Source organism: Trichosurus vulpecula, chromosome 7 (assembly GCF_011100635.1).
Source record: "Trichosurus vulpecula isolate mTriVul1 chromosome 7, mTriVul1.pri, whole genome shotgun sequence".
NCBI classification, from domain to species: domain Eukaryota; kingdom Metazoa; phylum Chordata; class Mammalia; order Diprotodontia; family Phalangeridae; genus Trichosurus; species Trichosurus vulpecula.
In genome coordinates, this window is record NC_050579.1 from 56,118,234 (window position 1) to 56,132,030 (window position 13,797).

The 13,797-nt window shown below is 39.0% G+C and overlaps 1 protein-coding gene across 5 annotated transcripts in view; it reads left to right on the forward strand.

The window, feature by feature from the left end:
* The first annotated feature begins 279 nt into the window (after nt 1–279).
* PHTF1 (putative homeodomain transcription factor 1) overlaps nt 280–13,797 on the forward strand; it is a 41,176-nt gene continuing 27,658 nt past the window's right edge. Inside the window, exons 1-6 of one of the 5 annotated variants that reach the window (XM_036767852.1) lie at nt 289–501; nt 1,243–1,299; nt 6,069–6,138; nt 8,111–8,269; nt 10,171–10,327; nt 11,899–12,036. In XM_036767852.1, coding sequence (XP_036623747.1) covers nt 457–501; nt 1,243–1,299; nt 6,069–6,138; nt 8,111–8,269; nt 10,171–10,327; nt 11,899–12,036 — 626 coding nt within the window. In that variant the 5' untranslated portion in view covers nt 289–456. Of the gene's footprint in view, nt 502–1,242; nt 1,300–6,068; nt 6,139–8,110; nt 8,270–10,170; nt 10,328–11,753; nt 11,791–11,898; nt 12,037–13,797 lie in introns of those variants that run through there. The other 4 variants (XM_036767855.1, XM_036767853.1, XM_036767854.1 and 1 more) reach the window with 4 other exon arrangements.

The following is a 13,797-nucleotide window of genomic DNA, read 5'->3' on the forward strand; positions in this document are numbered from 1 at the left end:
AGCGGGCGCCGCGGTCTCCATGGTAACCGCCCCCGCGGGTGTCTCCTCCTCTGGGGGAAGATGTGGCCTGAGGGCCCTGCGGTCGGGCCGGGACCACTGAAAATAGCGGTCCCGGCCGCCGAACTGAGGGGCAACCGGCACCAGGTGAGAGCTCTACTGTCGGAGAGGGTGGGGGAGAGGCGAGGCGGTCTGGGGAGACGGTGAGCCCCGGCAGCCGGCCCTCGTCCCCACCCGGCTGACGCCCCCTCCCCCGGGGCATCCCCGCGCGTCGCCGCCGCCGCCGCCGCCGCCGCAGTCGCTGCTGCCGCCGCCGCCGCCGCGGCCGCCGCCTCAACCCAGACCCCGGGAAAGGCCCGGGGAGGGAGAGGCGGCCTCCGAGCCCGAGCCCGGCAACTGCCCGCCCCGCTCACGCGTTTTCCCTAGCTCTCCGTGAAATCCCATTCTCTGGAGACACAGATGGACGCAAATGAGAGAGATGCCATTTCTTGGTACCAAAAGAAGGTGAGCGAGCCCCTCCCCCACCCCGGGGGGAGGGGCGCCTGCAGCTCGGCCGGGGCCTCAGCTGACTGTGCTCCTCTTCTGGGCACCTCGCACCCGGCTCTCCCGCTCTAGCCTGGGGTCTTATCTGGGGTCTGTCTCTAGCCCCCGCAGCTGGAACCTGGGATGACCCGCCCTCCCTGCCCCCACTCCGCCCGCACCCTAGAAAGGAACTCTTCCCGTCCCGCAGAGGATGCTTCTGTGCTCGGCGCTTTGATCTCCGGCCCGTCGTCCAGGGAAGCCGTTACCCCCTCGGACCCCGACGGCTGGAATAGCGGATGAGTGGTTCACTCTTCCCAGTCACTTTCCCAACCCAACCACACACCTGGTGGAAATCCCAGTTTGTTTCTAAGAAAGGTTCCCATCTTTACTACTGTGCCATATATAATAAGCCCTTATCTGTTGCTTTCCTCTAGTTCCTCAGTTGGTAATTTTCTTAAGAAACTGGAATATCCGATCAAAGCTCAATATGTAGGCAATCCGACTCCCTTTAAAAAATATTTAAACTAGTCATTAGAGCATTGTGAATAATAGTATTATCCTTAGAAATATTGGTTCTTTAAAACCCAAGGCCGCATAGGTGTTTTTCCAGCAAGTTTTTTTTTAAATGACCTTTTCACTAGTTTTCACGAGGTTTTTGGCAGGATTTGGTTTAAATTTAATTATTTAATTTAGGTCATTTGAGCAACCTGTTGTCTGTTACAGATTGGAGCATATGATCAGCAGATATGGGAAAAATCTATTGAACAGACCCAGATAAAGGTAAGCTGGTTTTGTTGATCCTGCTTCTATCCATAGCTTAGTTTTTTAATGCATAATGTGGGATATCGCCTTGATATCTGGGATCTGTGTTGTTCAAAGGGGAATGCATTTTCTTCCCCTTTAAACTACCCTTCTCCAGGACCTTGAACTACTGTCCTCCTGGTCACACAGGTTTTTGGCCACGCAGTGTTTGTCTTGATTCTTGCCTTTCCCTCACCACCCACATTCAGTCAGTTGCCCAGTCTTATCCAGTCAACCTCTGTAACATTTTGGAAATCTACCCCCTTCTCTTTGCTGATAATACTACCACCTTTATTGTCTGTTGCCTGGATTATTGTAGTGGCATCCTAACTGGTCTCCTTGTCCACATTGTCTTCCTTCTTCAATCTATCTTCCACAGCTCTAAAAGAATTTTTCTTAAAGATCATTCTTACAGTGTTACTTCCCTGCTCAAAAATCTTGAGTGGCTTCCTACTGCTTCTATGATAAAATTCAGACACTCCCCTGCCCTCCTTCCCCGAGCAGTTAAAGCCTGCCAAATCTAGCTCCACCTACCTTTCTTGTCATATTTAATGTTTGTTATTGAGTCAGTTTGAGTCTGATTGTTTGCGACCCCACATTATACATTACTGTCCCTTGTTCTTGCTCTTCCATACAGTCAAACTGGCTGTCTTGCTTTTCTTCATCTATGATGTTTCTTCTTCCATCTGTGAGCCTTTGCATGAACTGTCTGTCCCCCATGCCTGAAATGCATTCCCATGTCATCTCCTCTACCTCTTAGAATTCTTTGTTTCCTTCTAACTCAATTCCATCCATTTTCTACATGAGGCTCTTCCTGATAACCCCTTTAATTGCTGGTGCCTCCTTCCTGAATTTACTTTGCATTTACTTTGTATATTGTACAATACACAATTGAATTGAGGAGAAGTACTATTTGGTTTTGTCTTTGAATCCTCAGTGCCTAGCCCTGGGCTGGGCATGCGTAGCAGGTGCTCAATGAATGCTTGTTGGTTTATCTCAAGTGTTAGACCAGGTACCACCTCCCCTGGGTAGTCTCCTTTACTTCTTCCTCACTTATCAATGTTCTTTCTGTCTTCAAAGCTCTTTGTGTTTATTTATGTGCATGTCATATTCCCCCTAGTAGAATATAAAGTCCCTAAGGGTGTGTAATGTCTGTTCATCCTTTGTTTTTGTATCCCTAAGTTAGCATGTGCCATGCACATATTAGGCAACAATAAATGTTGAATTTGAGTATTGTCCTATTTCTGTTATCTAGTGTAAAGTTATATCAAGCAAAGTGTACAATTTTTATTCTTTGTAGGATACAAGATAATCCTTTTTGTGGGGGAAACATATATGGATAAATGTAGCCCTTTTTATTTAAACACCATTGTGTGGTGGGTAGAGCACTGTATTGGGAGTCAGAAAGACCTGATTTTGAATTCTGTTCATACACTTAGTAGCTTTGTGACCCTGGGCAAGTCACAACCTTCTTGGGCCTAAGTGTCCTGGGAAATGAGAGGATTGGACTTAATAATGACCTCTAAGGTTCTTTTTATTTCTAAGTCTGTGATCATATAAGGCATGGTTATGATTAATTTCATTTAAAAATCATTTAACATAATTTCAGACTGAAGTGACTTTAGAATAAAAGTCAAATTCTCTCTGAAGCATAGAACCTCCTGAACCTTCCCAACAAGAAAATTAAGACCATCAAAAGTGAAATGGAGCAAATCTTCATCTCTCCAGTCCGTTTCTCTCCAAATCTCTGTGCTGTCATCCATTCTTTCTTCCTTTACTCAGGGCTTTTTTCCTTGCTAAGGATGGTCTTTCCATCTGTGCCCTTGATTCCATCTCTTCCTGTTTCTTATATCTTGTTCCCTCGATCCTCCTCTCTCTAATACATCTTCAGTCTCTTTCCTCTGGCTTCTTTGCCTCATTATACAAACATGTTTGAATCTTCTCCTATTCTAAAAAACAAAAAGAAAATCAAAACCCCACGTTGGTGACAGTGGACAAGACATTTAACCTCAAAGCTTCTTCTAAAATAGAGGAATAATGCCTGTTTTAGTAAATGAGATTGTTTTTGTAAAGTGCTTAGCCAAGCGCCTGGCACATAGTCGATTCTGTATAAATGCTTGTTCCCTCCCTTCCCCCTGGTGTCTGTCTCAAAGTTGTTGTTAGGTTCAGATGGAACAATGTTTGTAAAATGCTTTGCCAAACACGCTGCATAATTTGCCAGCTATGTCCCAACAGCGCTACTAACTCAGCAGGTCAAAGAAGGAATTTATGTTACTCTCCCCAAACTTGTCTCCCCCTAATTCTCCTCTTTGCCACAATATTGCCTCTTCCACTTTACCGGTGCTTGAAACTTTGTAGTCATTTCTAACTCTTTGTGCTCTCTTCCTCCAGATGCAGTTGGTTCTCACATTTTTTTCCATTGGCCTCTCCTCTCCACTGCCACTACAAACCATCCTAGTTCAGACACTCCTCTATTATGACGCTCTTTTAACTGGTATTTCTTTGTTTTCTACTATTTTCAATCCATTCTTCACGCGCTTGTACTTGTAAGCTTCCTAATCTATGATACTACTATCTGTCTCACAAGGTTGTAAGGAAAATGCTTTGTAAACCTTAAAGTCCTATATATTCAATTAAATTATTAAGCATTTATAAATACCTACTGGGTCTAAGGCAGATCCTATGTACTACTCATAAATGTGAGTACTTCTTACGATTACTCTGAAACTTTTAGTAGTTCTCCATCCTCTACAGAATAAATAGAAACCTCTCATCCTGGTATTCAGGCCCTATATAATTTGGCCTTTCTAGCCATATCATCACTTACTCCCTTTCATAGGCTCTCTTTCAGACAAACTGGACTACCAGCTCTCTGGCCTCTCCTGTTTTCATCTTGCCTTCTCCTGTTTTCTTGCCTTTGTCCTTACTGTTTTGTGTTTTGGGGATGTACTCCTCATTCTTCCTGTCTCCGCCTGTTACTAGCCCTCCTTCCTTCTTCCAGTACCTAGTGGGTGCCACCATCTCCATGTCTTCCCTAATAAATCTAGCTGAAAATGAGCTCTTTCACCTCAGAACTCTCATAGGCCATATATAAAGATATTTCTTATCCCTGCCACTAGTATGCAGGCTCTTTCAAGGGAAATCTGCTTCTTATTTCATCAATGTATCCCCATGCTTATGCAGTGTTTCATATATAGGAGACATTTACTAAGCATTTATGGATTCAGTATGAATTTGAAGGATATTATAATACTTTATAGATATTACTATGTAAGGCTTCTAGTAAGTTAAAAAAAAAACAATTATCTTGACCATAAAGCTAGGAAGTATAAAGGTAGTTTGAGGATCCTTAGCAAAATAATATTGAGGTAAATGATCATATAGCCAATTTCTGATGCTGCACTATATTTTTACTTTAATATTTTTATTTTGTATCTGATTTGGAGTATGTTATGTATTGTCGTTAATGCTTTGTCATTAGTATTTTGCATCTTGTTAATAAGAGATTAAAAATCTTTTCAGAGTGTGCCTTTTAAAAAAATGACAAAATTTGGTGCCACTTTAATTATAATTTTATTGCATCTTGGCCAAAATGTTTTCTACTGTAACAAATTGTGTCTTTTATATTTTGAGGAAATTTAGAAAATTTTTGTAATAGAGTTTTTTCGACAGCCGACTTTTCTATATATCTTTTTAGTTAAGTAGAATGAAAGATAAATACTGAATGCACACAGAATGGAAGTGCAGTTAGTAAATTCTTAAGTCAATTTTATTTATATTTCAATTCTAAAGACTAAACATTTTAATCTTCCATTATGTCTCGATCAGGAGTGTTTCCACATTAAAGTGCTATCTAATCATGATTCTTTGGTTGAAGTTCAGATTCAGTTGCTTTAGAGTACTAACTTTCAGCGGGGAGGCAAGAAATGTGAAAATGACAGCTTGAAGTGGAAAGATGGAAGACGTCATGGATATGCTGGTCATTTTTCCTATATAAGCTTATAGATGACATAAATTTGGTATACTTAAATATGTGGAATCAGAACATCACTAAGAGGATCGTGACACTTACAAAATGTGAAATTTCTTTCTAAGCTATTACAAAAGCTGTGTTAGAAATAGGGACAAGACCTATGATTGTTTGTTTTCTGCTACTAATTCACGTCAGCACCTTCTCTGTAATATGTAGTCTTAGAATATTGGCTAGAACACCATGAGGTTAAAATAGACTTGCTGTGGGTCACACCTGCATGTGTCAGCTCACGCCTGTATGCATCAGCTCACACCTGTATGTGTCAGCTCACACTTGTGTGTGTCAGTGGTGGGCCTTGTACCCAGATCTGGCTACTTGTCCGTTACACCAGGCTGCCTCTCATCTCTGCATTAAGATAGTTAATTGTAAGACTGCTACCATTCTGGATGAATAAAAAAAATTTTTTAATAGAAATTCTGGGACACAAAAAGTGTTCCTTAGAGATTGCTTGCATATTAATATTTTTAGGGGAAAAAACTTCACGGTATTTAGTAACTCATTTTCTAAGATGACTATTGGGTGATAGAGTTCCTTAAGATAAACTGCTAGAGAAAACAGGCTTTCAAAAGATCTCATTGGGAAAATTGAAAAATAGATTCAGGTGCTTTGAAAGAATTTTAGGATTAAAGTTCTTTCTGTGGACCCAATCATGTAAAGAAATATAAACATAGATGATTCTTTCTGTTTTAAAAGTTATTTTTCTTTAAAATCCTAGGGTTTCAAAAACAAACCAAAAAAGACAGGCCACATAAAGCCCGACTTGATTGATGTGGACTTAATCAGAGGTGGGTTCTAAAATCAGTACAATTCTTAATCTGTTCTAAGCTTTTATTAATTAAAAACCATTGTCAATATGTTGTCCTTATGATAATAATGGTTTTTTTTTTAATTTACAGAATTTCTTTTCCTCTTCTGTTACTTGCAGAGTCATGATACAATGGTCATAGTAGTTCACCATTTTTAGTGATTTTTTTTTTCCTTAATCCTGCCTTGCTATAAATTATGCTATAAATTTGGAAGGGCAAACATTAAAGAGTTCTGCTGAGTCCACCCTGGGATAAAATAGGTTTTTGGAGTGGGAGTGCTTTAAAAGAGAGTGTACTAGACCTCTTTGAGACTGTCAGGCCCAGACGGGTGAGGACTAAGGGGAGGAGGGGAACAAAGAAGATGGGAAATAGTTTGTAAGACTTCCTTTTGTGCCAACTTTTAAGTTTCTGGTTTGGTGTTTAACCTATTACTAATTGATATTAGAGTGATAAAATTGTAGACATATGCATCAGATTTGTATCTCTAGTCCTGACCCACCTCAAGCTACCTGCATTTCACACTAGTTCACCTTTTCACCTGTCTGTCCTGTTGATACCTTCAGCTCAGCCCGTCCAAAATCAAACCCATCCTCTTCCTGCCCCCCAGCCTTTATTTTCTTTTAACTTTTCCTTTTCTGTTCCTATTACCACCATTTTCCTACTCAACCAATGAACTTTGTCATCTCTGATTTTTTCCTTTTCTGTTGTCATCTACATCCAATCATAATTGCCAAGTCCTATCTCTGCAAGCACTGCAATATATTTTGCATTCACCCTTTCTTTTTCATTCTTCTATTGCCTTGATTTAGGCCCAAATTACTTCTCACCTCTACTAGAATAGCCTCCTAACAAGTTTTTCTGTCTCCCTTTCTCCCCTCAGTCCCATCCATTATTTACACCAAGGATTGCTAACCTGAGGGTTTAGGAACTTGTAAAAATATCTTGATAACTGTTATTATTATTAATATAATTGGTTTCCTTTATAATCTTAAGCATTTAATTTTATTCATTTAAAAATTTTATTCTGAGAAGGGGATCCATGACTCAAAAAAGCATTAAGAGCCCCCGACCTCCATTATTACTAGATGCATGTCTGTGATGTATAATTGTGATCATTTTGCCCCTGCTTTCAAAAATAAAAACTCTTTAGTTTGCTTACTGTTGTTAAACCATTATCTGTAGAATAAAATATAATCTCCTTAACTTGGCATTCAAGACCTTCCACCATCTGGATTCAGTTTACCTCTGTAGCCTTGTCTCATACGACTTGCCCTTATATATTCTGTGTTTGAGGCCAAATTAGACAGATCATCACTCCTCAAACACATCTGTACTTCCCCATGTCTATGTTTGTGCTCCTACCTTCCTACACCTAAAGTATTGTTGCTCACCTGTTGAAATCTTACATTTCTTTCAAGGCCTCCTCAAATGCTACCACTCATGTGAAGACTTCTCTATTTTCTCCCAAGTAAAAACATGACAAAAATCAGTGGCCCATGAAGATGAAGTGACTTACCCAGTGTCACACAGTGTTTGCTGCATTGTCCAATCTCCTTTCTCCCACCCCCCTGCTGTGCCCCCATTCCCACACAACAAGAAACTTGTAACACTTCACACTTCTTGAGGCACCTTCATAGAGTGGAATGAGCACTAGATTATATTCAGGAGAAACCTGAGTTCACATCCTACTCTTAACACTTACTAGCCATGCAGTTACTTAGCTTTTGCGACTGTTTCACCAGTGGTAAAATGAGGTTATAATAGTACTTGCTTCCTTTGCCATTTTGGATAGGTACTATCGAGCTTCATAAACCGCAAAACTGTGCTGCTTATCCTTGTTTTTTCCTAAGTACCTACTATGCTGTCCATATTTGTTTAAATGTATAATAAATCAGTGAAGTGTGTGTGGTGACTGACAAGTTGAAATGTGTGTCACTTTGTTTGTTTCAAGGCTCAACATTTGCCAAAGCCAAACCTGAAATTCCATGGACATCACTGACTCGGAAGGGAATTGTTAGGGTTATTTGTTTTCCATTGTTCAGCAAATGGTGGATTCAAGTCACCTCTTTACGAATCTTTATTTGGCTACTGCTGCTTTACCTCATGCAAGGTAAATAAAAGTGTTGAACAACTTTTGGGTGACCGTCTATGCTGTTTCACATTTTTGCCATTCCACTCATTTGATATGGTCTCATAAAGACCTATGTTTCGCTTATTGTGCCTTTTATCTGTTAATTTCATGATTTCTTCTGATCTAGCCAATGTCAGGAACACACTCCTTCCTCAGTCAATAAGTAAGCATTTATTAAGTACCTATTGTGTGCCAGGCACTGCCTAGCATTAAGTATATAAACACAAAGATGTTCTTACCCTCAGGAAACTTAAATTCTGTTGAGGGAAACAACATGTACTGACATAAATGTATACAAAATAGATACAAAGTAAGTGCCTCATTCTTATAATTTCATCAGTCTGGTGCTCTGAAGTACCACTTTCTCAAGGAAATAGTCCCTTTCTTCCCTACCTCATGTCCTTCCTCTCCCCAACTGAAAGGCTTTTCTCCCTCCATAGACTTTTGTACCCATCACATTCTACCTGGTATCTTTTGAATATGTCATGGCCCCTGGATTAGACCATAACATTCTTGAGGGCAAGGTTAGTATTGTATTTGCTCTCTATATCCCCAGCACCCATTACCGTGCCTCAGTGTCCCTTAGCACTTGTTTATTGGAATGACTAAGACCAAGTTGCATACAGAATCAATTTCAGTACCATAAAGATGATACTTTACAGTGATCCACTTTAGCACGTGGTGTCCAAGTACACATATTAAAATTGGGAACATTCTGTACCATCCTTTTGTTTAGCACAGTGCCTGGCACAGAGTAGGTACCTAATGTTTATTGATTAATTGCTGGAATTATAAAAGTCATGACAAGTGATAGAAACTGCCACAATGTTTTCTGTCCATTGCTTTGTTCTAGACAAGACAGCACCTAAAAATATACGTTTCCTTGGTTTGTAGCTTTACGAATAATAATATCCCCAGGGAAATGATCTTGTAACATAAATTTGCTCAAACTGATATAGACATGGTTTTTTAAATCTGGGTTGCCTTGGTCTCACACTGTAGTCTGAAGGTCTGGGTCCTGCTGTCCGCATAGCCTTGCTGACACGTCTACGGTGTCAAGTAGACTTGACTGTCAATTTTTAATTTGACTTCATAAATTTGGTGAGGCTCTCCTATATACATGATGCTTTTTATCTTCATAATATCTCTCAAGTGAGGATTTCATGTGGCTTTTCAAATATATGAGTTGTGTTTTATGATTTGGTGGAATTTCTAGTAGTCCTTTGAGGTTTGATTAAGGTTTATTAGAAATGGTTCATAGGATCATAGATTAAAACTAGATGGTCATTGAATCCAATCCCTTCATTTTACACATGAAGAAACTGAGGCCCATGAAGGTGAAGCGACTTATACAGGATCACACACTTAGTACCTGAGGCAGGTTTTGAACCCAGCTTTTCCTAACTTCACATCTGTCACTCAATTCATTACACTGTCCCACCTCTCAGAAAAAGGGGCAAGGAATGAGACTAGCTTGCATTTTCAGTATCTGTTGGATGTAACTTATTTTAGTCCATTTTATAACCTAAATTTTCCTCTCAACTTTCCAAAACTCTTAAATCCTGATGAGTTAATTAGAATTATTTATATATGGATATCATAATTTTTCATGGCTTATTCTCTTCAAAAAGAAAAATTGTGCATAATGCCAAAAAACACAACCTTTGGTGCTTATGCCTAGACCTTATTCATATAGCTTTTCATAGAATTTTATTGCCAGTTAATAGGTAAATAAATTTCTTTGGGAAAATTACATATATGTACTTTGAAACTTTAGTAGAATGGTGAATATTCTAAAATTAATAATTAAGAGTACTTGGACATCAATTAAAGGTACTCCTCAGTATAGTTTTTCACATTCTGAAACTTCTCCTTTTCAGTTATAGCATTTGTGTTGTATTTCGTAATGCCTGTTGTGAATGTAAGTGAAGTGATTGGTCCAATGTGCCTTATGCTATTGATGGGAACTGTCCACTGTCAAATAGTCTCCACTCAGATTGCTAAACCTTCAGGAACCAATGGAAACCGGAGGAGGAGGTAAAATGAGAAATTATATTTGTAATTATATTTTTCTGGAAAGAGATATTTGATGTACAAGTTTAAAAAATTCATGGATGGAAATCTATGCATCTTTACTCTTATGCCTCTTTCCAGCTTTGTTTTCTGTGATTTTTATAATGAATGATTATAAAAATTATCCTCATGTGTCAATTTGCCTATGAACTTTTAGCCTATTTTGAGTTGGGATTCTTTAACTCTAAATGATTCTTTTAAAAATTAAATGTAATGGCATTCACTGTGAATTCACTTCTCTGCCAGCAAAGACTGTAAACTCTGTTTGACTTGGTAGACTCTCTTTAAGTATTTTTCTGGCCAAAACATTCACCATGGTGACGATCTTCTCAGAGCTTAGCTAGGCCGATCTTTGGATGATAACATATTCTAGGCCATCACTGGATCTGTGAATTTTATGACATTCAGTTTTACTAATCTTTTTATAATGGTGCATGCAAGCAATCTTTTCTCAAATCCAACTTCCCAATCAAAAGTGGGTGAAAATTGACTATAATGAAAAGTTTAGCATGTTATTGTAGCATTCAACATGCTTTAAATCTGCCTCTTTCCCTTCTTTGATACCCTTAAACACAATTTCTAAAGCTAAGCTATAACAGAAGTTGATTTAATTTGACTTTATTACATATAACTGAAATTCAAGTGGTAGTTTCACAGTTTGGGTTTTAGTCATGGTAAAAGACATGTTTTTTAGGTAGCCAAATGTTTATCTCATTTTTCCACTTAATCCGTATAATTCTGCACATATCATCTTATAAGTTTTTTGTTTGGTTACAGTGAATATTGGTGTATTCTTATTTTTGAATACTATTTATCAATTTTGTTTTTATGTCAAAAAAGGAGAATTAAATTTCATCACAGCCAAACAACTTGATAAGCTTTCTATGAAAATGAAGTGCTTTGTCTCAGTCATTAGTATTTGCTGCATGTTCTATCCATCTGGATCGGATGTCAGCAAAAAGACATCTATGACCATTACTACATCTGTATATTAGCTCCAGTCTTTCAATTCTGGGACAGATTTCTTTTGCCTAGGCCTTCCCTAGGTCTGGGTGTTTTTTGTTTGTTTGTTTTTTAATTTTTTGCTCATCCTTGTATTTGAAGTTAACTGCTGTTGATGCTGGTGCTGTCTATTGATGTGCTTGAAGAGACTCTTTTGCATATGTGAAGACAACTTTGGCCTGCACTTGTTACCGAACATGCTTCTCAATACTGATTGACTTTTTTGTGATTAAGCAAAATGATATCTTAGGCCACCCACTTCCATAGGACTTTGGATTTGGGACTTTATATATTGCCAATAGTTTCCTCACCCCATTGTCTAAATCTCATGTGTTCTTGGTGTGTCATCTTCCTTCGCTATGTAGGTTTGACTGTACATGATGTCAGGAAGATGGTGGTTTGTTGCAAAAGTATGCAGATTTAAAGTATGTATAGCTCTGTTTCTTGGCATAATCTTGAGTAATTGGATGTTCAATGCGGCAGAAGAGAGAAGGGTTTGAATAATCTGAAGTTGTTGAAATGTTCTTTTGTAGAAAATTACGCAAAACTGTAAATGGTGATGGGAGCAGAGAATGTGGAAGTTACAACTGCTCTGATAAAGTCAGAGGAGTAGAATCTTCGGAATCTGCATCCCTAAGTGGTGGTTTTTGGGGGACTCTCTTTTGCAACAGGTGGGAAGTCTTACATTGGAATTTTGTTTGAGTTCATATTTACATTCATACTTACATGTAATAGCTACACAATCAGAATTGGTTTTTCAATTATAGTTTACTTTTATATAGTGAGTTATAGTTATAAAGCACCTCATATACATTCACATTTAATCCTTACAATAACTAAAACATCCTTTTATAGATGATAGCGAGACTCAGAGAGGTTAAGCAAACTTCTTCTAAAGCTAATAGAAAGGGGAGCCAGCACTTGAAGCCAGGTCTTCTGACTCCAAGAGTAGCACTCTAGGTAGGCTTTGTGGTGTAATTTTAAGGGTTCTCTAAAGACCTCTTTGCCCCACTAATCTAATACTGCTTGTCTTGGTACCTGGATTCATTACTTTGTGTTTTAAAGGCTTTTAGTTTTCAGAAACCTCCTATTAAAATCCAAATACCCTTGGGAGTGTTAACACCCTAATTTATTTCAGCTAACAATTTTGGAGCAGGTTAAGAGGAATTAGATTCTAGTTTTCCATTGTGACAGTTAGTAGAGGTAAAGCTTAGCAGGAATGGGACGTAGGGTCAGTTTTGCCTTGAACCTTTGGCTTAAAAATTGTTTACTGTCTTGATGACTTAGTAATAAAAATACAGCTGTATCTTATTAATTTGTCTGTAGCTATAAGGTATTTTCATACTCATCAGTTGATGTTCTCATTGAATTAGGGAAACTGTGACTGTTCTTTCTGCCCTCTTTGCTGCTTCGTTACCTTCCTCCCAAGGTTTTGTTCTATACACATTTTCTCCCTCTGCTTACACGTTTTTCTTGGTGAACTCATCTTTTCCATGGCTTTAGCAGTCATCTCTGTGCAGATAGCTCAAAAGTTTCTGTTTCATCATCTTAGAAGTTCATCCTGTCTGCTGGACAGTTGTACCTGAATTGTTTGCTAACTGCTTAGACTTAATATTGTCTTTCTAATATAAACCTTCTCTTTATCCTCATTTCTCTACTTCTGTTAATGTCTCTCCCATGTCTTGGACACCTAAACTGTCACACATCTGGCCCTTTCTTTCCACACTACTTAATGGAGACCCTCACTTGTCTTCTCCCAAACTATTATAATCTCCTCCTAACCAATCATCTTGTCTCAGTTCTATCCTCTTTCTGGTATATCTTCCATAGTGATATCACACTGATCTTCTTAATGCACTACTCTGATTGCTTCTTTATTCAGAACTCTTTAAATGCCAAATGCTTGCAGAATAAACTCCTGACCCTGGCATTCAAGGCCTTCTTCATGTTGGCACCAGCCTGCTTATCTAGCTTTCGTTTGTATTATTCCCTTTCACTGATTGTTTCAGTGAACTTGGATTACTCTCCGTGTCTCCTCCTTAAGATCACAGGATCATCAATTAGACCATTTAGTGACCAACCCCTTCACTTTCCCATGAGGAACCTGGGGCCCATAGAGTTTACATGACTTCTTCAAGGTCACAGAGAAAATAAATGCCAGGATTCAAACCTATGTCCGCTGACTTTCTCTTTTTCTGGTAATATGGTACAATCATCCCTATGCTTTTATTCAGGGCATCTTCCATGTTTGGAACAGACTCTCAACCTCACTAACATCTGTTGAGGTTTCTGTCTTCCTTCTGGGCTTAACTCAGATGTCACTTTGCTCTGTGACGTTTTCCTCTATTCTGTCCCCCTTGCCACACTCCATCACCTTCCCCACTTTTAGCTAAAAGCGATCTTTCTTTCCTTAAAGTTCTCCTAATATTTTG